Raw genomic sequence first — 27,595 nt, 5'->3', positions numbered from 1 at the left:
ACAATGTCACAGAGAAAGTGTAAGAAATATACTTTTTTTATTCAAATTTCCACTTATTTTCATTAGAAAGTTTAATAAACCCGGCGAAACAGGACTACGTTTGCATTAATATTGAGCACACGGAATACGATGTGATAATTTACTAGAAAATATTGGTGATCTGTAGCACCTATAAATCATAGCAATTATTGTGATACTTAATTTTATTGTAATTTATCACTACAATTATTGTACTTAAAATGTTTTTTTAATATTATTATTACTTTATTAAAGTATTTTTTATCATTTTATAATTGCATATCAAAATGCTGCAGTGATGCTAGAAGTTGTTTAATTATGTTCAGTTATATCTTTTATTCTATACTTGTATAAAATTATATTAGCATGATATCATGCTTAGGAAAACGATTATGTGACGATACGTTATTTAAAAAAAAATCATTTCATCCAATTACTTCAATGCCATAACCTGTATTTATCGATACAAACATAAAAAGGAAAAACTCTGATTTTTGAATAAGGATTTATACACCCAAAATGTTATCTTTCAAAATCTTTGTTTCTTTTGCCTTCAACAGCCGACCATCTTACAAAATCCTATTGAGCCCTTTATAGGACTTCCGACGACCATCTCACTTAATTGTGGCTCCTTCGCAACGAGTACAATTGTTTCCGTTTGATTAGTTTCCGTGATTACTTGAAGATCAAATTTCAGATTGAAAAGGTGTTCCTAAGTAGGCGTCTTAATTTCCATTGTTTACACCGGAAATCACAATGGCTTATCAAAGTAAAATAAATAAATAATACGCTTTTTCGATTTCGACTTGACAAAAATCACACGTGTTAAAAAACGTGTTTTATTTGTACAAGAGATAGCAAAAAGCAAACAAAAATAATTTGGATAATTTATATACCTAGCCCCATTTTCTAAAAATACCACCTCAGTGAAGCGACGTTGATTAAAATTAGGGAAAATAATATTGTGGAAATAATTTAGTAAACAAATGCTTTTTAAGCTTTTTTTGTCCTAAAAATCATCTCACTCTTACTATTTCTGACTGCTGGTGCAAGTGCATTCCATACCATCGGTTCCGCAACAGTAAAAGCACGCTCTCCAATTTTAGTGCGCCGGTCACTTTACCCATGGGAGTTGTAGTAGCCGATCGAAGCCCGAGACGTCTGTCACCCAATTCGACTGTAATGCACAGCTCTTTTAGATACTCTGTGTGTAACGCATTATGAAAATGTCTCTGATAACATACATGTATTACATACCGCAGCATATTATTCACACCTGGACATTTATTCAATTTAAACATTTAAATTAAATTTAAAATACAAATGAAATTAAAAATATCAATGAAATTATGAAATTGTGTTAAATTAAAAAAAAATTGTGTTCTTTTGTTATATGTTATCATAAACAAAAAATCTTAAAACGAAAAAGAGATTGTTGAAAAATACTAGATGTTTGTTGTTTGGTCTTGAACTTACCCCAAATATGCTAGAATAATAATTTATTACATACTCGTACGTGTAGGTACGTACCTAGTACTACAAGATTGAAAAAAAAACCGCCAAGTAACACGAATAAATTTAAACGTTATATTTATAGACATTTGTCTTCCTTGTTTGAATCAAGACAAATATTATATCATAATAATTACGTACCTACGATCAGTATGTGTTTTTTGTTGATGTGTTTATTACATTTAACTAGACCCAATAATGTATACTAAAAAATGTAAGTAAGTAACTATTCTGCATTCCAATCTGGTCATATGCTACAAAAACACGTTTTGGTAGGTTATGAATTCTCTACCGCTTGAAAAAAATTAACACAAAAAGTTAGTTATGAAAATACACATAGAAATCTGCAAAATAATATAAATTAATATTTAAGATTAGAATAATTTAGCATAATTTGTTTTTCGCGTGTTCATACAGGAACCAAATTATGCAGTAATATATACAGTAATATATGGATAGCTATTATTATTCTAATACGTATATATTTTTTTATGTCAAATGTAGTTTTGTATAATAACTAATACCTGTTTATGAGTTTTTTTAAAACAGTATTTTTTTACAAAATATTACGTTTTAATTTATAACTACACATTTCTACTTATAAAATATATACTAGCTACGCTCTGCTTCTCCAAAAAAGACTCTAAGCTCTTGTGTTTGGAGAGGGACTTCCACTCAATGTTTATTGAAAGTCATTTTTCTTTGTATGTATGTTTTTTCTTCTTTAATGTTTCGTGTTTTTATTATTGGATTTTTTTAAATGTAATTTAATAATTGCTTTATTTTTTATATATGTATTGGATTCCCAAATATTTATAATTTTGTTAGAATCGCTCGGTGTTGCATTTTGTTATTTTTTTATTTTTGATTTTTTATGCTTGAAGAATTGCTTTTATGAAATGGTTTTCTCAAGTAATAATAAAAAAAGTAAATATCATCCTCTAGTGTCCACGAGATGATTAATAATATGTCACCATTTCCGTTTACTCTGCTCGTTGATTTGACAAATTGACAAAGGTTACTCTAAAGTGTCGAACTTGAGATTACTCATTAACGAAAAATTATATGAATTTTGTTAAAAATCATCTCTTGTGTTTTGTTGAAGGTTTATTTATTACATTTTTAAGGGCTTTTTGTTATAAAACAATATCTTCCAACCAATCGAAAACCGAATAATATAAGGCATGGTTAGTACCTTATACGCCTGTTTGAAATTAGCGGGCAGATATTTAAGTTCATAATAAATTTTTCAATTATTACAGTATGTACAATAAACATTTCATATTCTACCCTTATCCGGACTCAGTGGTGCATAGAGCACTACATCGTATTGACGAAGTGTTATCACGATTACACGAAGGCAAGGTGATTACTCATTTACTTAGGTACCAGTCCAGGGTTATATAAAATAAATTGAAGTGAAAGATTGGAGTGAAAAATTACCTACATTTATTTTGACTCCCCTCCCTTTGGGAATCGAACCCGGGACCTCTAGTGTGTTAGCCAAATATGCTTACCACTACACTATGGAGGCGGACAAACGGATAGATAATCGGTTGTACGGTTTCTAAACATACATATGTGAAGCGGTAATTATTATAATTACAAACGTGTAATGGCGAACCTAGATACCCAGTGCCTACTGACAGCTATCGCAGTAAAAACGTAAAGTTTCCATAAACAGAATAACTGGTATTAGTTATCTCGCGGTCAAATTGTATCCACCTACGAGATACCAGATAATTATCTTGACAATTGAACGTACTCGTACAATTCATCGTGACATTCTCAAAATATTAACTCGTTGAACGCCGTGTGAGTTATATTTAACTCATGCTTTGTTTGGTCAAGAGATTGCGTGAGTAAAATATAACTCCAATTACGGATTGGATTTTGCGTTATGTGAATTGGATGCGCTTCACGTTTGCCATGTAATGTAAATGTATGCACTTTCTGTGTGGCCCCCTGGACAAAAAATTACCGAATTCGCCCCAGATTTTTCTCTGAAAACTAATACTTGGCATTGCATTGAAATGAAGACTGTATGCAGTATTTTTACAGTTGTGGCCCCAAGGATCGTTTTTTTTCCAATTTGGCAGTCAATGTTACCATATTCTAATGGGATAAATTATAATTATGAATTACACAATGCAAAGACTGAAGAATATATTTATTTCAACATAAAATTATTATAATTAAAATGTTTCTTTGTTTTAAAATCACTATAAATATTTTATTATAGCTAAATTATACTGTCTACCGGTTTCGAAGCTAACCGCTTCTTTATCAAGTCTTGATAAAGAAGCGGTTAGCTTCGAAACCGGTAGACATTATAATTAAGTTATAATAAAATATTTATAGTGATTTTTAAAAAAGTTACATTTGAATTATAAAATGGAAAATCACGAATCAAATATGAATTATATAAAATTATTACATTTAACCAAATTTTGTTTAAAAATTAATGAAGACCCACAGTATTGTACCTCTTTTGGTACCAAGTACTGTAATATATAGGTACTTTATGTATATTCCAGAAACTCCAAAGTCTCTAATGACATTACATGGATTCGAACGCGAACCGTATATCAAATATTAGGCGGTATAGGGCGGCGCGTACAATGTAACTACATACTGTATTTTAAAGCAAATCAAAAATCGTCAATTTTCAGTTGTGCATGTTTTCGGAATACCCAGAAAATGTACTATATCCCAGCAAAAGCGATATATTTTTAACTTAATATTTACCCGCTACAGGGGAGAAAGTGTTGTTTTTGCATTTTGAAGAAAAGGTATCGTTTAATTATGTTTTTAAATATACTGAATATTTTTCAAATGGAGAAAAAGTCTTCAGGTTTTACCTAAAAATATCTGTTGCACAGTAAAAAGTTCAATAAGTGGCTTGATATTTATTATTAAAATATTGTATTATATTTTTCAACTTTAAAAACGTTCTCCTGAAAAATCTAGTTTTTTGATTTATGATGTTCTTGAAAGGAGTGAGCGATATGTACTGTATTAAAAATTTCTCGGCTAATCCGAACCTTTCCAAATCCGAACAGGCCACAGTCCCAATTAGTTCAGATTTCCTGGGTTCCACTGTATACCGGTTTACAATATTTTTTTCTTAGTAATCTTATAACAGTGACACACTGTACGTCTACTCGTATTGTCGTTGGGATATAATAATTGATTAAATTTTAGGTCATCTTGCCCGAAGGCCTCTCTAACTAGAACTCCATCCATTGTGAACATTCAATAATAGCCATTGAATTAATCAGATATTCCTTTGCAAATGCAAAGAGGTACGAGTTTCAATCATTTACGCCTTTAGCTCATTTGACGAGCGAGTTTGTCTCGAATGTTAGTGTGATTTCCGCATTTTTCCGTAGCGTGTTCTCGATGTTTTTTTCCGACTTTATTATCTATCATATATGTTACATGTTTACCGTCTAAAGACGATTATACCGTATATTTGCCACGTGTTGAACATTAAATTCGATAATTTATTTTATAACTTATATAAGTATTTGTATATGTTGGTTCGTTTAAACCGCGTGTTATTTATTTATTTCCTCAATTAGGTGAGTTGTTATATCGATTTATAAAAATCATAACTATTAAAAATATATGCATGTATATCTTTATCGCGTTTTTAAATTATTAACATATAAATCTGTTATCAATTTTTAAACATTTTGCCGATTTTTTACGACCTTATCTGGCGTTAATCTTTATTGCATAATATAAATAAAGTCTTAAGGCTACCCTATGGAAATATTTTTAAATAATGTATTCCAGAAATGCTGCCGTTTATTTTAAATGCAATGTTAATGATGAACGCATTAAGTCACTATTTTTTATTTTAATATTTGTTTTAATAGTTTTATTTTTCAAATTTAATGTTTTATTATTCGAATTACGACCTAACAAGGAAACCCGACAAATACTTACACACACACACACACACACATATATATATATATATATATATATATATATATATATATATATATATATATATATATATATATATATATATATATATATATATATATATATATATATATATATATATACTTATATGTAAAATCTGAAACAAATTTAACGCCACAGACTGTGTAAACTTCTATTGTAAACCACTATTTAAATCATGTTTATATTATTAATAATAAATCTCTCGCAAATGTCAGTGATAGACATCAAGCAAGTTTCCGTATTTGTGTCTAGATTTATCATACCTATAGACCAGAGGTGGCTATTTGCTGATATTTCGGTAAAAAACAAGAGTTTATTCCTTTGTTTTTGGCAACTTTAGCATCCAGATAATAAGGATCGACAACTCTTTTAAAAAAGCGTGTCATTATAAATAAAAATTGAAAAAATGAATCAATGTTATTTATTTATTTTTCACCATACACATAATAACATTAAAGTAGTGTGCACTCACTGACTTCCCGTGCCGATGGTACATTTTACAATACTTATTTATAAAACTATATGAAAGAAAATTGTTTATGACATGCAATAAAATACTACATGACCGAATGATGCGATCTATTTTAGATTTATCCACCTCTAGTATTCATTTATTAAAACCTCTTTTATACTTGGTTTCGTTATTTAATGATTTTGTGGATAATAGAAGCAGGTTGTACAGCTTTATTGCATAGTAATCAAAGTTCTTTTGACCAAAGGAGGTACCTATGTGTTAGGTTTTGTTTGATGTGTTTCTGTAATTCGGATCCTGTAGTTCTATGTATATTTCCATAAAGTGTGTTAATAGTGATTTGTGTGCTTCATCTTCTCTAAGTAGTCAAAACATTATTTTATTATTTTCCGTATGGAATACCAGCTCTGAAGGTTAAAAATAAAATAGGTTATACCTTTGAGGGGTAGCAAGTTACCAAGTTGGTAGTGGCCGCGTTCTTCAAATTTCTTCCTGATCATAATAATCTTGGATGATTTATATAGCGCCATTTTCGTAAAATACTACCTCAAGGGCGCTTATACAGATATAATTATGATATGAAAATAATAAGACATAAAAAAATATTAAAGAATAACGTCGTGAATCGGCTAAGTCTGAAGGGGGAATGTGTAGCCGCCGTATTATTGCGCCTTTTTCTCGGTCTTCTTGGGCTGGAGCATGGCCAAGATGTTGTGTAGGACGCCTCCCTGTGCAATGGTAATGCCGGAGAGCAACTTGTAGAGCTCCGGTCATTGTAGATATTCAACTGCAGATGGCTAAATTTTTGGCTACCATTAATATCAATATAAATAAAAATATAACAGCTGATCGGTTATTTTATTGTTTTATGAATTAATTTTGAAATCAAACACAGATTTTTTGAGTCTATTAAGTTGTTATTTTTGACATCTCATCAAAGATGAAGAAGAATATGGAAGTCTGGGCATTTACGGGGCTGACGACCGTCATAGGCTGGTTTAAGTGATCACTTTACACACGTGTAACATTCACCAATTCTACCCATTATTGACAACCACACTACTCAAATTCTTGGAAGTTCTGTATATATGAACCAATTTAGAAACCTTGTTCTTGAATCAATAGAACTTCACTAGAGACATCTATTGGTGAGACGTAAAGAAGCTTTTTATTAAGCAGAAACTCTTATATTAGTATGTGAGATCCGAATCCTGGATTATAATCACACACATGAGAAACGCCAGAAAATACCATTTTCATTTTTATTATTAAGCTTATGATTTGACCAGATAATTTATTTACAACATTTTGAGTGTGTCCAAATACAAGGTTTCTAAATTGGTTCATATATATAGAACTTCCAAGAATTTGAGTAGTGTGGTTGTCAATAATGGGTAGAATTGGTGAATGTTACACGTGTGTAAAGTGATCACTTAAACCAGCCTATGACGGTCGTAAGCCCCGTAAATGCCCAGACTTCCATATTCTTCTTCATCTTTGATGAGATGTCAAAAAATAATATTAGTTTTTTATGTGTTTTTAATAAAATACAACTTAGTAGACTCAAAAAATCTGTGTTTAATATAAATTTGTTCATAAATTAAAATGGAGCTCTACAAATTAAACGTAAACAAATAAATATATTTTATTCTTATTATTAAAAACCCTTTTTTTAATTCTTGTCACCATTCGATCATCTATCAATAAAATAATTTAGCGTCGTAGTGTTGTGCTGTAATTTGCTCAGAAATGTAATAAATTCGCAATAATATCGATTGCATAATCCGCCAGTCGGAAAGGGCAGTCTCATTTCTAGCCGGCATTGTATAATCGTCTGGACTGGACATTTCCTTGTTTTTCTCGTTTCTCTGCGGTCGGGCGGTCGAGGGGTTCGGGAAATGGAAAAATCGCTCACGCAACGCTACACTTGTTACGTCAATAGCCTTCCAGTGGTATTATCGATAAACACTCTATATCTATTCATTATCCGTTTTAATAACCAGCTATTGCACATAGTGTAATTCTTATTAAAAAAATAATAAAACATCGCGTAACCATTATTTGTAGAAATTAAATATTTGCTGAATAAATAAAAATTTTAGTGCAATTATTTACCTGTACGTAATGAAAAAAGAGATGTCGAAAATTACGATAAACAAGATATAGAGTTTCCGTCTATTATATTATCGATATCATTACTAATTTCTTCTTCCAACCTTTATCCGCACCCGATGGTGCATAGGGCACTGCATCGTATTAACGCAGTGTTATCTTGACCTTTATTTACATGAAGGCAAGGTTTTACTCTTGAGTTTCCGTCTATAGATTATCGTTAATAATTGCATATTGTTTATGCACATAAAAGGTATCGTCCTATTTATTATAATATTTTGAATTTAGGACACGTTGTGTTGCACACAATTTATGGATGAAAAAATGATTCTGCTCAACTTATTAATTTTTGGGATAGCTGTTTCGCCTTGTTTTGCCCTCGCAATACCAATTTATTTTTCATCTTACACTTATGTATAATACTACAATTTACAAATATTTGTCCCCACTGAGTTTTCCCGTGCGGAGGGCACATTTTAACATATGTACTTGTTTATAAAATTACGAGACGAGTGTATGAAAAGAAAATTGTCTATGACATGCAATCAAATACAACGTGGCCGAATGATGCGATCTATTTCAGATCTACCCACCTCCATTATCGATTTATGAATAGCTCTATTATACTTTGTTTTGTTATTTAATGGGTTAATGGGCAATGGTAGAAGATAATTTATATATAAAATTTAAAATTATTTGTGTATAAACTATGTATGTATGTACCTAAATAAATAAAGAAATAAATATAATTTAGTGTCGGGTTGCGGTCCCGTAGTTAGTGTCGCTGACTCTTGAGTCAGAGTTTCTGGGTTCCAGCCCGTTTTACCACAATTTGAAATCTATTTTTAATAATGAACCGCTTAGGCTCACAGAAGTAGTATGAAATTGAAATATTTTTGGAAATAATAATAACACAAATCAACATCTTTTTAAAACAATTTGGGAAAAACGTTAATATAAAACAGCGCGATATTTGGTTGTAAATTTAGCTCGGTATTTTATTTTCTCGACGACATTTTACCGCTGTAAATATTGAACAAAGAGTGAGAAAGTCGTGCTTTGTCAACTGTAAACCGCCGTTCAAACACGAGTTTCTTTGGAAAGCGAAGGCGTAATAAAGCGATTCCCGGCTGATTCAGTCAATCCGCTCCTTTGTCGCGTCACTCGACTCGACAAGCGTGTGTGATCTCTGTCGCCCACCGGCACGAAGTCATGTTGGGTTTGTCTTTGTAGCGCTGACTGTCTGTGAATGCGCGCACTTTTAGTCACGTTGGGTTCGTCTTTGTAGTACTGACTGTAAATGCGCGCACTTTTCAAATGTATACAGTGCAATCTCTTTATTCGTCAACCTCTATATCCGGCTCATTTTGGTGTTAAATCAATGTTCCGATATTAGTCATCTCTGTCGTCCCGCAATGTGTTACTGAAACAATGGAGGACATCCATTAAGGCCTTACTCGCAATTATATAATTTAGGTAGCGTCCGGCAACGCAGAGAGCCGGACGTTAGATCACGCCCATTTTTTAAAGAATATATTCCTGTATTGGATTTTTGTTTGTTTTTTATAATATTTATTGAAAAAATATTTTTGTTTATTTTTTTTACCTTTCAATAACTCTTTTCTTTTAAAAATCATGTATTTATCTCGAAGACAAACTTATTTTTCAATACGAAAACGGTGTTTTAAGTTAAAAATTCAATTACGTAAATGTTACCTGGGTTTAAGGGGATACAACGCAAGACAGAAATCATTCTTTGGCCGACCGCCGTAGAGGTAACACGTCTTTTCACGTCCAATTTTTTTTTAAAGAATGTATATTGTAAGTTTTTTTAGAATATATATAGGAAAAATATCTTGACATATATTTTAACTCCTAACCTTTCAATAACTCTTTTCAAAATCATAAAACTATTTCGAAGAAAAACTTATTTTTTCAATGCAAAAACGGGATTTTAAGAAGAAAATCATTTACGTAAAATGTTATCTAGATTTAGAGAAAATTAAGTTGCGACTTAACGAATACTGGGCCTTAAGGAAGAGTCATGTGAAGACTCCACAGCATATAAAAAATATGGTGTGGAGTATTTATTATTATTTATTTTCCATATGGCAGAAAACTGGATTGCTAACGTTTCTGAAGTTAACCAAAACATCAAAACATTCAACGATAATGTGATTAGTTATCACGGAAAATTTAAAATAGACATAATATTGAACTAATTATATCTTCAAATTAATTGCTATAAGTTGACAAACACCTAGTCCAATACAGTGGCGTGCACAGGGAATCATTTAGGGTAGGCAGTATACGTAGGTAGCAAGGTAAGCTGGTACTACTTACTAGGGTAGGCAGTAGATGTAGGTAGTAAGGTAAGGTAGGTACTACTTAGTAAGGTAGGGCTCTTCCGTTGTCGTGGCCATCGGCGTTGTCGTTGGTTTAGAAGCGGTGCAACCACTATCGGATATTGGAACACATTGCTGAAACGCAAAGTTGGATTATACACCAAATTTTCACCAATTCGTCATCCATTCTCTTGTCCACATTTGACAAATTTTATATCCAAGACTTAGTAAGGTATTGGTTGCGTTTTTATATTTCACGCTGGTACGTTAGCATAGGCACTGCTTTTCTGCCTATAAGGAATGTTCGCCCCTGGCCCAATATTACATAATACCGTAATAACCAACCATTGAAAGGATTCATAGGCAAAACGACATCCTGAACTAGATTCACAGTTAGTAACCGCCCTACACATACGAGCGTACGTGATACGCAAGGTTTTTCTTCACCATTCCGCGCTAACCCATTATACCTACGCGAAAAAATATCTGTTCCAAAAATATTTAATGCATACCGGATACACTGACTAATTTATGTCAGGTTTCTTACCTGACGATATTTTGTGACAATGAACGTTGTGATTTTTTTGCTTGTTTATAAAAAATATGCCTAAAAATAACCCGAAGGTAGGGGTGGTTCAACAATATTTGTTTCCCTCCTTCTAAACTTTTACGTCAATCTATTATATTCTCAGTATAGTAAATGTGGATTGATAAGTGTAGTGAACGTTTGCCGTTTGTTCCAGGTTTACCTCCACGGGGGCCGAGGGAAGGACGAGATGAGCATGCTGGTGGGGGCCAAGACGGCCGGCGCCACGCCCCTCGTCATAGCTTGCAGGAACGGGCACTACGACGTGGCCGAATACCTCATCGAGAAGTGCCACGCCGACATCGAGCAACCTGGCTCCGGTGAGACACAATTTTTTCCATACAATTTTTTTAACATCTTAAAATAGATGAATATTGTGGATGAGTATCATTGTTGAACAACAAACTAGCACAAAATATAAAAATCCTCTAGGACACAACCATGATACACGATTTACCCACAACGAAGGGTTGATGGTCCCAATTCAATTCAATTCAGTTTCAATTGATTATTTTTAATTGACATATACATTACAAACTAAAAAGTTTAAATCGTATACATCAAAATACATACAAAAATCGAAAATATGCAAGAACTATTGCTAAAGGAGTAGAAGAATCCCGCTTCGGAAAACTCCTTCAGACACATGGAACTGATCAATATCCGATGAGATATTGTTCAACATAGCGGTAGCTCTTCCTACAGGTACCATCGGCAGATTTAATAATTAATATGGGAGTAGAACACTTCAACATATAGTTCCAAACATTTTTAATTTGTTTTCGACGGAGGCAAGAGGTCAAAATAAAATATGGAACAAAGGCAAAATAAAGGAATAGGTAAATGATCAAGAGTCAATACTATGAAAATTATAAAATAGTTTTTTTTATATTATTTTTTTGTGTATATTATGTTTAAATAGATAAAAACATTAAAAAATATGTAAAAATAACTCTATTACTCTATTTTCTGGCGTTTCTCGTGTATGTGATTATAATCCAGGGTTTGGACCTCACATACTAATATAAGAGTTTCTGCTTAGTAAAAAGCTTCTTTACATCTCACCAATAGATGTCTCTAGTGAAGTTCTAGTGATTCAAGAACAAGGTTTCTAAATTGGTTCATATATATATAGAATTTCCAAGAATTTGAGTGATGTGGTTGTCAATAATGGGTAGAATTGGTGAATGTTACACGTGTGTAAAGTGATCACTTAAACCAGCCTATGACGGTCGTCAGCCCCGTAAATGCCCAGACTTCCATATTCTTCTTCATCTTTGATGAGATGTCAAAAATAATATAAAAATAACTCCACCGACAAGACACACAAAGTGGCTTGGTGGGTCTCTGCAAAAAGAAATGTTTATGAATTTTTAAATAAATCCATATATGTATTTAAGTATATATTTAGATAACAAATACATGTTTCAATTTAAAAAAAATAAATAAAAATTACATGTCGTAAGCCCTGTAAATATGCAAAATTCCATATTCTTCTTCATCTAGGTTGAAATGGCAAAAAAAAAAAAAATCTTTGACATTAGATTGACACTTAATTTAACAGCCGTCCAGATGGCCCAATACTCAATAAGAGTATTGGGCCATCTGTTGGCGGTGTTGTATCATAATATGATTTTCATAATTTTATGAGGACATTTGAATAATATTTTCTAGAAGCCACGCGTGTAGTATCTTGTAAACATGTGGTATCCGTATTTTAAAATGCAAAATTTAAAGTAATATGGAATATAAATAATAAAATAATATTTCAATAATTTAATTTGAATATATAACGTGTATTCAGTAGTGAAAAAACATAAAAATATGAATAACGTGCTGATTTACATAATATTATTATAAACCATGGAAACACGATATTATTGAAAAATTATTCTCGATTTTTATGTTTTCATAAATCATTATCGCTCTCCTTCATAACATACCTGCAAACATTATTATTGCTCTTCTTAACCAGTCCGGGAGAATGGACGTAAATGAACGTCAGTGCGAATTTTCCTTAAAGGAGTATGGACGTTAATGAACGTCGAAGTCCGTCTGTCAGTTAGTATGATGTAACTTGTATAACCTGTCCGCCTCCGTAGTGTAATGGTCAGCACGCTCGGCTACCGTTTTGGAGGTCCCGGGTTCGATTCCCAGGGCGGTCAAATAAATATAAGTGATTTTTTCACCCTAATATTTATTCCATATTAGCCTGGACTGGTACCTGAAGCGGAGGGCTGATCACCTTTCCTTCATGTGTTAACGATGAAGATAACACTGCGTTTGTATGATGTAGTGCCCTATGCACCATTGGGGTGCGGATAAGGGTTTCAATGAAAAACTTGTAAAGCAATGACATCTGTGGATATTTGTGGGTAATTTTGTCATAATTGAAAAATATTTCAAATAGGTGTTTTTAAAAAAAAAAAAAATTAATATTATTTTTATCTTCATAATACATTGATTTAATGAACAAAAAAAAATTTTAATGTTAAAAAAACTCACTCCCCAGAGAAAGTCGGACATCAATTTTTGTGCTCCCGGAAAGGTTAACGTATCTATTATACATATATGATTACTGATTTTCCTTATAACCTTTCTACATACTTGATTATTGCTCTTTTTAATGTACAATAATTATTGCTCTACTAACGTACTAACATAGTGATTATTCCTCTTTTAATAACATATCTCTCATAACCTGTTGTTCAGTACATGCAGTTTTGTCCGCTTAACTAAGAGAGAATTCGCAATCGAGAATTTCCAGATTTCTTTCTAGTATGTAACTTTCATTTATGTGACAAATTGTTTTGAAAATCTATTGTATTGTATTAAATCTATTGTATGATAGTGATGATTTTTATTAGTGTATTCTTAATTGTTATGGTACATATTTGTATTAATACTGTTAAAGACATTAGCCTAAATAAAATACATTGTTAATTATTGACAAATTCATTTCATACTACTGCTATAAATCTTTCTATTCTTCTTCAAGGGACTCAGTACACATTAGCAGTTTCATTGCATACAGAATATTCTAGTCAATGCTTCTGCTCTCCTAATCCTACCACCTATTCTCCACCCATTTTCTTTACCAATCTGAGCTCCTTCATTTATGTCATCTGTATCCCATGTTCCTATAAATATATTGCTCTCATATTTAATCAAGAATCTAGAATGCATGACTTGGCTTCAAATGATTAACGATCAAGTAATACTGCGTCGATTCAATGCGGTCCCCTAAGCACAATTTAATGCGGATTGAAGGGTCTGAAAACTTTATGTTGATCACTTTGTTTCCATATATTTGTAGCCATTATAGCATTTCATCAATGCAAAACCGAGAATATGCAAAATGCATCCAAGAATTTGGCTTATATTCTTACTTATAATTACCATTACCTCCATACTACCTTTTACTATGTCTCAGATTCATTTTACGAGTACCTTCATCATACTTAAATAATATTTCTAATCATTTAATTTTATCAGCCATAAAATATATCCAAAATACTTGATTTTGACATTTCATCGATATCATAAATATACAGGTGTTAATTAAAAACCAAATTATAAGATATTTATACCAAAATTTATTTAAATGTATGAACACTAAAAATTAAATCATGACGTTATATCTTATTCTGACATACTTTTAAAATTTTGTGAAAAAAATTACTGGTATAAATATAAGCTACATAAAAAAAATATGTTTTCAGGCATTCCCAGTATGTAAAATAATCCGCGTTGGATCTTGCATACATGCAAATAAAAGGGTCTCTGCTAAAGAAAAGTTTTCTCGATATAACATACATAGATGGCTGTTGCGAACTCATATATACTGTATCACGAGATTAATTATATATAATATATATAATCATATATACTGTATCACGGAGTTCCAAAAATTTGAGTTGTGTGGTTGTCAATCACACTACTCAAAAAAAAGCCAGAAAATATCCTTTTCATTTCATAATTTTAGCTTATGATTTGACCAGTTATGAAATGTTTGGACACACTCAAAATGTTGTCAACGTAATATAAGCTATCTGAAGAAATAAAATAAAATTGAAAAAAAGCAGTCTACAGAGACGACATGTTGGGATCAACCCTAGAAGAAGTATGTAGTAGAATTTTATATGTATATAAGGGTTTTTTCTAGTAGTTTTGATTGTATTTATTTTTGGCAGTGATATTCGACGGGGAGACGATTGAGGGCGCTCCGCCCCTGTGGTGCGCGGCGGCCGCAGGGCACCTGGCGCTGGTGCAGCTGCTAGTGGCACGCGGGGCCCGCGTCAACAGTACCACGCGCACCAACTCCACGCCCCTGCGGGCCGCCTGCTTCGACGGCCACTACGACATCGTCAAGTTCCTCGTCAACAAGGGGGCCGGTCAGTCGCACTCATCTCCTCTTTCTTTCAATTCAATTCAATTTATTTATTTTCAATTAACATATACATAAAAAATTTAAAGCGGATACATTAAATAAATACAAAAATCTAAAATTTGCAAGAACTATTGCTAAAAGTCTAAAAGAATCCCACTTCGGAAAACTCCTTGACACATGGAACAGATCAATATCCAATGAGATATTGTCTAACATAGCAATAGCTCTTCCTACAGGCATAACCATCAGCATGTTGGTCCTGTGTATAGGAATGTGAAACAATCTATGCCGACGCTGTCTTAGGTAACTATTGGGAACATACAGACCAATGTTCCGGATAATTTCAGGATTATGGATCATACTGTGTAAAAATCGATAAAAATGCGTAATCAAATACACATTCCTTCTAGTCTCTAAACTATTGTAGCCAAGCATACCCTGGAGAAACTCGGTCGGATAGAGCCAAGGATAATGGCCGTACTCTCTCACGTAGAGATACCTCAGAAACTTCTTTTGGACTTTCTATACCATAAGCTCGTGTGGCCCCCAAATCATCGAGCCACTATCGAGTCTACTTCGCACCAAGGAGTTATAAAGAGTTCTCAGCACGCGGGTATTTTCTTCTTCTCCTAACCGTAATCCCCACCTAATGGTGCATAATGAAGCAGCGTTATCTTAATCATTAATTGCACGAAGGCAAAGTGATAACTCCTGCGCTTCAGGGACTAGTCCAAGGCTATAATAACCACCTACTCGGGGGTTATTTTCAGAGTTAATTCTGTAGAAAAAATCTTCTTTTTTTTCTACAGAATTATGAAAACAATGTTTGTTGTATTCATACCTGATTGTTTTTGCCATAATAGGTGCTTTTAGGACGGAACTGATGTACTTTTTCGTTAGCGTGTTCCCTCTCTCTGTCTTGCATTAAATATTTTTGGCACAGGGTTAGCGCAATAGTGCGGAAAAAATATGTGTTTAACATACGCTCGTATGTGTAGGGCGGTTAACTAAATCTTAGAGTGTGAAAGCACTAATACTTATTTTCACCTCCCCCTGAGCATCGAGCCCAAGACCTCCAGCACGGTAGCTAAACACGCTAACCGTTACACCACGGAGGCAGACCTGCAATTAAACCACCTGGTGACGATCAATAAGATTGTCGTTTTATTGTCAATAAAACATCACTGTGTTAAGTCACATATCTATGATATGAATGTGAACAATTTGATTTATAGTAGCCAGCCTGCTAGGTCAATAAAAGGTCTTTTCTCTCCATGAAACGAATCGAAATGAGAGTATCTACCGACTAATAAAACCGGTGGCTAAGGCAATAGGTTTCACTAGTTGCCATTGAGTCGTATGCGCCCTCTTGGCTTTTCTGATACGGCATTTTGACTTGTGAATACTGAATATCATTATGTTTAAATTCGTTTGTCTGCAAACTCAAAAAGTGGTTGATGGATTGGTTTGAATTTTTTTACAATCGCTCATGACTCACGACTATGTTAAGTCAGTTAATGGAATATGGCTTTTTGAAATGAAAGGGTTTTATTATTTTTTTTACAAAAATGTTTGTAATATTAGTATATAACCATTCACACTTCGGTGAGTGGGTTATATATACTAATATTACTAACATTTTTCTAAAAAAAAATATAAAAGTAAAAATGATATTAAACTTTTCATTGTAACTGCAATATCAATAATATTAAGAGTTAGTAGTCCACTTGCAAACCACTTTATGTTAAAAAAAATAAGTTTTTTAACCAATGGCGGCAACCGGTAGAATATTAAATCTTCTACTGATTTGAGCTTTTTTGAGAGATTTAAAAAAGTGAAAGAGTGTTAATTTTTTATTCCATTTTTTTCATAACTTAACGAGTTTTGGCAGATTATGTTAAACATGAATGTTATTATTTAAAATTTTCAGGCGATTGGAGCCATTTTCTAAAAAAACTTAATTTTTTAACATAACATAGTCTGCAAGTGAACGACTCATATATGAAAAGGTTCTCCACCCCTGCTCTAATTGTTAATTGTCTGGTTCGAAAAATGTTGCATTATATACAAAAGAAGCCAGGTAATGACAACCTTGAAAATTTTAAATCAATTTTGTTTTTTAACTTATACCGTTGGATTTGTCGTGCAGATGTGGAGGTAGCAAATCGGCACGGCCACACTTGTCTCATGATAGCCTGTTACAAAGGGCACATCCGCATCGCAAAGTTCCTGCTCGCCCTCAAGGCCAACGTCAACCGCAAGAGCGTCAAAGGGAACACGGCCCTGCACGACTGTGCCGAGAGCGGATCCCTGGACATCCTCAAACTCCTGCTGGACCACGGAGCCACTATGGACGTAGACTCCTACGGTAACTTATAATTCTTTTTGTGTTAATACTTTATAATGGTAAGGTCAGGGAAATATGCGAGATCGAAGATGTCGTTAGGTGGTAAGGCAACAAAGGAGACAATGGTATGCGCATGTGAGGAGAATAGAACCATCCAGATTCCCCCACATCGCACTGTACGGCCAACCCCATGGTAGACGACTCCCGGGCAGACCACCAAAGAGATGGGTCGATAGCTGGGAATTGACGTCGCCAGAGGCTAGTCCATCGTAAAAACAGGCCGTAAGGCCTATTTTTAAGAAAAAGAAGAAGAAGAAGACTTTATAATGGCAAAAGTAAAACAATTTCATGAGGCGAATGTATTGTAGTTGGAAATAGGAGTGGAGGAAAACCAAGGAAAACTTGGCACAATCAAGTATTACAAATAGTGATCAAGTCTGGAGTAGGAATATTCGGCGGATATGGTATGAGGAGATACATGAATGTTGAATTGGCTAAGATTGTTTGCAAAGATAAAGTAGTGTAGTAAAGTGAGATTATCTATAAAATGAACACACTGCTGGTGGGCCATTTTTTCATGACCCCCAACCCTAATTAGTATACTAATCACGAATAACTGCAAACCCAATTCCGATCTGTACAATTTTTTTAGCGTCTCTCGCTCTACCAAAAGTAAGCAAATAGAACGCTTATAAGCGTTTCCCGCTCTCTACCAACAATATGTAAAAGACGCTTTTAAGTGTTTCCTGCAAACAATGTGTTAAGAAAGGTGTGTTGAGATGGATTGGGCATAAGTGAAGAAAGAAAGTGAAACAGATTTACGAGGCAAATGTGGTTGATAAGGAAGCAGTTAAAGACCGAGGAAAACTTGGCGTGATCAAGTATTTTAAATACTTTAAAGTGGCAGGTCTGCATTGGAAACAATCGGCCAGTATGTGTGAGGAGATGCATGAATGTGGAAGACGTAAAGCTTATTTCCAAAGACAGAGTGGTGTAGCATTCTGTATACCCGGCCTACCCCTGCAAAGGCGACGGATGGTTAGTTAGTTAGTGTTCATAAGGAAAGAGTTGTTACTAGTGGCCCCCAACTTGCAGGGATGACGCCACTGCTCGCCGCCTCGGTCACGGGGCACCAGCACATCGTGGAGCACCTCATCGGCCTGGAGGGGGGCATACACGTGTGCCGACAGCAGAGGATCGACGCCCTGGAGCTGCTGGGGGCCACCTATGTCGATAAGAAGAGGGACATGGTCGGCGCCGTTCAAATGTGGAAGATCGCCATGGAAGAAAGGTAAATTAGATTTTAATTTTAACTATTAAATTTTAAATCAAATACTGATTTTTGAGTTTACTAAGTTGTATTTTATTGTTGAATAAATACATCAAAATCAATTTTGCGGCAATAGATTTTTGTCACGATATTGGTTTATTGGCTAATAAATCAAAAAAATCAAATCAAATCAAAAAATCACAAGACTATCGATAATATTCTTATTAAAATCTGTAGAGAACTTAGGGAGATTTATGATTTAGAGAAATTAAGGTTTAAACTTTATATATTTGAATAAAACGAAAAACGTGCGTTCGCATACTTCATCAAATTTCCGTCATTGAACGTTTTATGGCGTCATATGGTTTATTGTCTATGGTTTATAGAGCTGTAATAATAGTGTAACTATTTTACGTTTTACTTTATATTTATTTAAAACTCTAATTACAAAAATTTTCATCGTTTAAATGGAAAGACTTTCTAGAAAACACAGAATGTAACAATCTTACAGATAGTCTTTAAAAAATATTGTTGTAAACATTTCTTCAAATTTATTAAAGACGATACCTCTTTTACAGGAACAGTTAATCAATATCATATCAATATAATTTTGTTTATTAATAGCTTTTCTTATGTGTTTTCTTATGTGTACTTCAGATTCCCAGCAGAAGGCCAACCATTTCATAAACCTCCTCCAGCGCCAGGTGTGGAGGCGTATGACTTTGTGGTAGAAGTCACAGACCCGGACAAACTGGATGAACTTCTCGCTGATCCCGATGAGATGAGAATGCAGGCTTTAGTTATTAGAGAAAGAATCTTAGGTAAGAAACAAAAAACACAGATCTTTCAACAGATGCTTCAGTTCAAGTAATTTAGTTCCAGTTGTAACATAGCTGAATTCAGATTCGGTTCCAGTCGTAGCATAGTGAAATTCAGTTGCTGGTTTGGATTTAGTTCCAGTTGTATCATAGCTGAATTAAAATTCTGATTTGAATTTGGTTCCAGTTATATCCTAGCAAATTCTGGTTAAGATTTAGTTCCAGTTGTAGCATAGCGAAATTCAGTCGCTGTTGAATTCCAGTTAAAAAATTTTTTGTTAACATAGCTGAATTTATATTCTGGTTTGGATTCAACTCAATTTCTATTTTTCGTGAACAACTTACAGCCAGAAAAATACAATCTTTTCCCTATTTCAAGTAAAAATATAATTTGTTTTGAGTATTGAAAGCATTAACTTTGTGATATATTAATTCGAGAAATAAAAATACTTTGTGTTCTGATCCACTCACATTTTTATTAACCAACTAGTTTCGGCAACAACCTGTTGCCCTCTTCAGGGTTACATTTATTACTAAATATATATATAAAAAGAAACAGTGTACAAGTTGTTGGGTTTCAAAAGGATAGGGGTGGGGGTAATGGTGTTTTAAGGAAATGTAAGAGCAAGGAAGGGGATAACTCTTTTTAGGTTGGGTTTGATTTTATGGGAAAAATATTAAAAATGGGACTTTGACTAACGTTTATTTGGTTATTAATTATATTTAATTTTTGTTTAACCGCTTTTTTTTATTTCCAACACCTCTAAATTATTAATTTATAAAAATATAATTATTGACAACCACACTACTCAAATTCTTTGAAGTTCTATATATATGAACCAATTTTGAAACATTATTCTCGAATCACTAGAACTTCACTAGAGACATCTATTGGTGAAGTTAATGGGAATAATGTTTCAAAATTGGTTCATATATGTAGAACTTCCAAGAATTTGAGCAGTGTGGTTTTCAATAATGGGTAAAATTGGTGAATGTTACACGTGTGTAAGTGTAAACCAGCCTAAAAATATAATCTTTAAAATTATGTCAACTAATCTGCACTGTTTAGGAATAAAGTAATTTTTTTTTTAAAATATTTAAAACCACTGGTGTTGCAAAAATTTCAAACTGAGATGAGGGCAAAGTCACAAGGCATTTCCTAGTTAATATTAATCAACTAAGGGTGTTAATTGAAGAAAAAAAAATTAGCAAAAAAAACTTACAATAAGTAGATTTTATTTTTAAAAATATTTATATGTATTGCTAAAATTTTGAAACTCTGTAAACGTCTTCACACACAGGCTACAACTCTAAAACTGAAGACTGTCATATGGCGTTTTCTAGTTAATATTAATCAATTAAGGGTGTTAATTGAATTTAAAAAAAACGTGCACAATTTGAGTGTTGGTAATTTGCGTGCAGGCCCCGCCCACCCCGACACCTCGTACTACGTGCGGTACCGCGGGGCGGTGTACGCGGACGCGGGGCGCTTCGGGCGCTGCCGCTCGCTGTGGCACCGCGCTCTGGACATGCAGCGCTGCATGCTCGGCCCGCTGTCCCCCATGACGCAGTCCTCGCTGCACAGCTTCGCCGAGCTCTTCTCCTACATGGTGCAGGAGCGGATGCGCCCTCCCTCCCGAGGTTACTATCTTCTTATTACATTTCAAATATATACTCGCATTACTTGCCGGAACTGCATTTTATATGGTAAAATAACAACTACAGCGAAACCTCTATCTATCGTTCCTCGAATAATCGTTTTCCCGGATGTGTCGTTTATTTCTTCTATCCTGAATTAATTTCATACTAAACTAAACCGCATCGATCGTTTCTCTATCCCATTTACCGCATTTATCGTTCGAAAGCTGCATACTTGGTACATTTTGTCTGTTTTTTTACATTCTTTAAAATTTTCTTACATTCAACGACAACGTATGGGATAGAAACTATCGAAAGCTTGGAACCGATAGCAGGAGAGGTCGATATTGATGAAAAGGAGCCGCTGCCTGTACCTGCATTTCCAGAAGCATGCACACTCTTTAAAAGAAAACTTTCTACAACGTACATTCAATAAATGATGCTAAAAAAAATACTATTTGCAAAGCCGAAAATATACTATTGACTTACGAAAATAAAACAGTTAAAAAACAATATTGATCAATAAACTTTAGTATTTTTTTAAATTCTATTCAGGTTTATATTTTTTTTTTGTAAATAAATACATTTGCATCTGAAACGTGTATTCTTCTTAGATTTTTAGCCTACGAATGGTTATGCAGATTGGGAGGACGGTATCTTTACTCGGTCGTATCTACTTGCGTATTGATTCCTTAATACCGCATTCATTGTTTTCCCGCATTCATGGTTTATTTTAATAGGTCCCTTTGAAAACAATGGATAGAGGTTTCACTGTATATGGTTTTTTCCACATAAATTTTATTTGACCAGCAATCGAATCATATAAACGCAGTGTTATCTTGATTGTTAACACATGAAGGAAAGATAATCAGCCTTCCCCTTCAGGTATTAGTCCGGGGTAAAAAATCACTTATTTATTGATTTGGCGTTGAATTTGTAGAACTCCATTTTAATTTATGTATTAATTGATAAATCAAACACAGATTAACACTTATATTTATTAGATCCTCCCCTGGGGATCGAAACCGGGACCTCCTGTACGGTAGCCAAGCGTGCTGACCATTACACACGGAGGCGGATAAGAAAAAAATATGGTTTACACCTAAAAATTACAAGCTTAAGTCACATTTTACGCTCTCCCGCAAAGTTGTAGCGGGCAGACTTGTAAATGTGTGTTGTGTCGCAGGTCGCGTGGTGCCGGAGGTGACGTTCGAGGAGCTGTACCCGGTGCTGTACAAGGCCATGGACGAGTTGTCCCGTGGCGTGGCGCTGCTGGCGGCACGGCCAGGCGCGGAGCGCGAGGGCACGGTGGCGGCGCTGCAGCGCGTGCTGCTCGTGTGCCTGCACCTGGCCAGCCTCATGGCGCGCCTACCACAGGACCACGACCTGCGCCAGGCCGTCTACTCGCTCGTCAAGATGGACGTCCGGGTAACATTCTCACCTTATCGCAACTTTTTTATTTTATTTTTATTGAAAAACCAACAGAATATTTCGACAAAAATAATATAATATGATAAAATACAAAAAAAATAACAATTCCAATTATAGGTTTCCACCTAAGTAATCTAAAAATAAAAAAATAAAAAATAAACTGTCATAAAAGTATAACTATATAGAAAATTTCTTTATCAACTAGTCAAATAGACATCAACAATATTTCTTTTAAACGTATTAAAAGAAACATTATTGATGTCTATTTCATTCAGCATTTAGTTCGACATATCGCAGGCTCGATTTAAAATGAATTTTGGTAGGACTTGGTGTGCATTTTAAGTTTTTGTTTCTGGTCTGTGCTCCCGGGACTCTTAAATTGATGAGTGATAAAAGCTCTGGGCAATCTACATAATTATTTAAAATTTTATACAGGAAAATAAGGTCAGCATTGTTCCTGCATGTTACGAGCTTGGGTAAATTCATAAAATCATTGCTTGGAGCCATCCGTCTAAAATTACAATATGAAATAAATTTTGATGGTATAGATTCTATTCGATTAATATATTTTTTGTATTGTATCTTTTCACTTTATCATTTTAACTAACTAACTAACTAACTAACATAAACATAACTGTGATTCACTCGCTCACAAACGAAGTCACATCCTCGGAGGACCACTCTAGACTCCGAGAAGGTGAAGCTCTTACCACCAAGGCAGGTCGTGAGCTACATGACACAATAGACCTAATATGGTGGCAGTTACATAAGGGACGCAAGATTCCTTGACCTCTTACTTATAAAAATAGAAATAAACTAACTAACTGAGGTAGGCAGAGAGAATAGAACGCCATACCACTCTGTCTTTGGAAACATTCTTCACCTCTTCCACATTCATGCATCTCCTCATTACACCCGCCGATTATTTTGACTCCTGACCCAGGTCAGTAGCTGGCTGCTTTCAAGTGTTTTCTTTGGTCATTCGATTCACATGCCCAAACCAACATATGAACCACTTACCCTAATACATGCAGTGCTATCCATCAATTATACCTTTCTCTACGGACACCCATCTGTAGAGATAGGTATAAAGCGACAATATTTTCAAAAATAAGAAGTTTGCTAAAAAACTGAAATGGTAAAAATATTTGCACTGATCCATTATGAAGTTAATTAAAAAAATCAGAAAGAATTCTGTCCGTTTAGTAAAATTTTACAAAGCAAATCAGAAATCCGTCTTTTTGACGTGTGCCGTAAACCTAGTGTCAATATCTTCCATACCTATCTCTCCTGAATCATGATTCACACATACTCGAGGAAGTGTATTTACGATACTAATGCTGTTATTTTTAATTTCATGAATTTCATACACCTTTTATTTTTGTTCTCTCTGGTTAATTAGTATTCCTATGGTTTTTCAGGTTAAGAAGGGGCGTTGTGCATTGCATTTAGCCTGTATAGGCGAGGGCATAGAAGGGACGCGGGTGTCCCCTGAAACGTCAGACTTATCGGCCCTAGTCAAGCTGCTGTTGGAAGTCGGAGCGGATCCCGATGTTCGGGATGCTGATGGAAACACACCTCTTCATCTCGCCGCTAAGGTAAGATGAACCACATTTGATGTAATTGCATATACGTATTGCATTCAATTTATTGTTCGAGAACCGTAAACAAAATAAATATATAGTGTATTTTTTTTATTTATTTTAAATACATATTTGGTCACCCCAAAGCAATAGTGAGATAACCCAGAAAAAATCGATTTTGAGATAAGTATGCAGTTCAATGTAAAATAACATGCTCCACACAGTGTATTACTTAGATATCTGGAAATAAATTTTATGCCTGCATATTGATGAAATCTCAGTATTTAATTATCTGCTTACTCAGAGCAACAGTGAGATATTGCTATCCAGGAAGTCAAATTAACAATGAAAGCTCTTCTAGTGATACCAATATTGATAGTGAAAATACAGAAAAACAAAAAACAAGGAAACGTCTGAGAAAGACAAACGAATGGAAGAGAAATATTAAGAAACTAAAGGTGAATACTGGCCAGGAATATGTTGCAAAATGTGGAAAAATGAAGCGAAACGAATGAAGCCTGTGCAGTGTTTCTTTCTACATACGTTTTTTTTTTTTATCTATTTTAACCTAATATATGTACACACAAAAATAGAAAGAAAAAACAAAAATAAAAACTACAGTACAGCTTTCATGATATGTATTAACTCTTGATCGTTTACCCATTCCTTTATTTTGCCTGTAAGATATTGTCATTAGTTTTATTACTTGTTGCATTCCAAATGGAACAGACTTGTTACCTGGTTTCGGAACTCTAATTTAGAAATCTCCTCCCTTCGAGTTCTGCTAATAATTTTATTATTTACTTTTCAGTGTAAACCCTGCCATCCTGAAATAGTGAAGGCGCTTCTCGATAACAATGCGCACATCGATATAGTCAACTACGACGGTGTCACGTTCCAAGACATTCTCACTGAAAATGGACAGTGCGCTTCCGCCATAGTAAACCCTCTGAAGTACACGACCCTGCAGTGTATAGCCGCGCGAGCCATCAAACGTTATAGACTCAATTACAAAAACGTGGTCCCCAGAACTCTGTATCACACCATCATCTTTCACTGAGAGCATTCCTCCGCACATAGCTCAATGGCCATTTCCAATGCCAACTTATGTTTCCATGAAGGTGATTTGAGGGAAAATGCTTCAGAGCGCATTAATGTATATCCCCCGGATGTAACAATGACTGAAACACTTGGTTTTGTGGCTCGAATAATCCAGTTCATCTCAGAAAGATGAAACTATCCATCATTATCGATTTAACTGTTGTTGTTCATTATCGTCGAGGAATGTCAAAAGCCATAGTCAATCATACATGACACCCGCGACATTTGCGAATACATTGAAGATGCCCATCTCGGAATTTTAACAATTCAGAGCTGCCTTTATTCTAACCTGTCAAAGATATATATTTAATATTGTTGAATCGTGTTATACGAGCGTAGATCTTGAAAATGTAAGTTTGTGTATTGGAGAAACGAGATGTTTCTAATATAAATTGTTACCATAACTCACCAGCAGTTATGCCAGACACTTACAGATTATTATTGTATCGTAAAACTATTCCCGATAAGATAGGTCTGTAGCAAAGTTTAAATATTTTTTATCTGAAATGATGTAAATGCTGTTTATTTTCAATATATTATATAAATTCTTATTTTTATTAAATATTAAAATGTATCGTGTATATAAATAAGATAAGTTAATAGTCAAAATCTGTCCAAAAACTTTAATTTAAAAAAAATATTAAAAAAACATTTATTTTGTATCGCTACTTCTAAATTTAAAATAGTTGTTTTTCTTCATCACTGTATTCCAATACTCAATTATGAAAATAAATTAATAAATATAATATTACGTTATATCATACAATTAGCCAATTTTTCTGATTTTTGTATTTATTTTATCGATTGACTGAACTAAATGAGTATGTACGTAGCGATACTTAAAATTTTTTGTGGTTTTTACGATCTACCGTTTCCTCAGTATGTATAAGCTAACACATTACTGTAAACCACTGAATATGTATAACATCAATAGGCAGTGCCAAACCTTATAATCGAAAAATCATTATTTTTTCCTTGCCAGATTGTATTATTTAACCTGTCTGAATATTATAAAATATGATATACGATAATCATATAACTTACACCCATTTTTAACAAAAGGAATTATTTTCCAGGTTTTTTGTATCATTACATTATGTCATCGCCATGAATATATATTTTTGTTAAATTCTCCAGTGTCACAAATTCATTCTCATAAATTAAATAAATAAAAAAGATGGCAGACAGGTTAAAAGCAACACCTAAAACAGATTACGTGTAATATCTAACATTCACTGTCATGGTGATTAGTCAAATAATAACGAACTGCAACTTTAGCACAATTTGTTAATGAGCTTCATACATACATATATTAAAAAATAAATAAATACCAACCTTAGTAAATTTCTTCTGCTAAGCTGTTCTTATGAAATTGAAATTCTTAGTTCAAAAACATATGATTGTATTTCTATCTTTTAAAACTTAAATATATGTATTATTTAACTTTTATCTTTTATTTTGTTTCAATATCCACCTTCTGGTTTTTAAGACGTGTATTATATTTATATCTTAATGTGTTGTAAAGAAACAGCTTGTGACATGTATAAATGATTTTCCTAATTTTGAATAATGTATGTACATAAATATAAGTATTGAGATTAGTTTAATATTAATGTGATATTTACGAGTGTACGGAGAACTATAGGTAAAAGTTATTGTGTAACACGTTGTCATTACACAATCTATACTTGTAGGAGAAATATGTGATGAGTCAGTCATGGATTAAAAACATGTATTTTCAAATAAATTACTAATGAATTGATATGGTGTTTACTTTTTGTCAACCTTTTAAAACTTCAAGCGGAGAGTAAAATATTCTCCGAGTTCCTCGTTCTGATAATTCTTGTCGATTCCAACAATGATAATTTGAATTTCATCTTGATTCTAAAATTTTTTACATAATGCTGGTTCCTCCAATGATGATCTCATACAAAACTCTCAATCATAAAAAAGGGAAAATCATTTTGCCAATAAGACAATAAAAAAAACAACAC

At 33.7% G+C, this 27,595-nt stretch overlaps 1 protein-coding gene across 7 annotated transcripts in view; it reads left to right on the top strand.

The window, feature by feature from the left end:
* Nucleotides 1–27,363, top strand: part of LOC148301116 (protein fem-1 homolog CG6966) — a 141,186-nt gene extending 113,823 nt beyond the window's left edge. For 6 of the 7 annotated variants that reach the window (XM_088273794.1, XM_088273799.1, XM_088273793.1 and 3 more), the window contains 9 exons: nt 11,181–11,343; nt 15,217–15,417; nt 17,563–17,781; nt 18,856–19,051; nt 19,688–19,851; nt 21,271–21,489; nt 22,673–22,914; nt 24,339–24,515; nt 25,312–27,363. In XM_088273794.1, coding sequence (XP_088129920.1) covers nt 11,181–11,343; nt 15,217–15,417; nt 17,563–17,781; nt 18,856–19,051; nt 19,688–19,851; nt 21,271–21,489; nt 22,673–22,914; nt 24,339–24,515; nt 25,312–25,560 — 1,830 coding nt within the window. In that variant the 3' untranslated portion in view covers nt 25,561–27,363. Of the gene's footprint in view, nt 1–9,360; nt 9,868–11,180; nt 11,344–15,216; nt 15,418–17,562; nt 17,782–18,855; nt 19,052–19,687; nt 19,852–21,270; nt 21,490–22,672; nt 22,915–24,338; nt 24,516–25,311 lie in introns of those variants that run through there. The other variant, XM_088273795.1, reaches the window with a different exon arrangement.
* The last annotated feature ends 232 nt before the right edge of the window (nt 27,364–27,595 follow it).

This window comes from Brachycentrus maculatus, unplaced genomic scaffold (assembly GCF_059751285.1).
Source record: "Brachycentrus maculatus isolate JH-2025_06_01 unplaced genomic scaffold, ASM5975128v1 h1tg000604l, whole genome shotgun sequence".
Lineage (NCBI taxonomy): Eukaryota > Metazoa > Arthropoda > Insecta > Trichoptera > Brachycentridae > Brachycentrus > Brachycentrus maculatus.
This window is presented reverse-complemented; position numbering and strand designations above follow the sequence as displayed.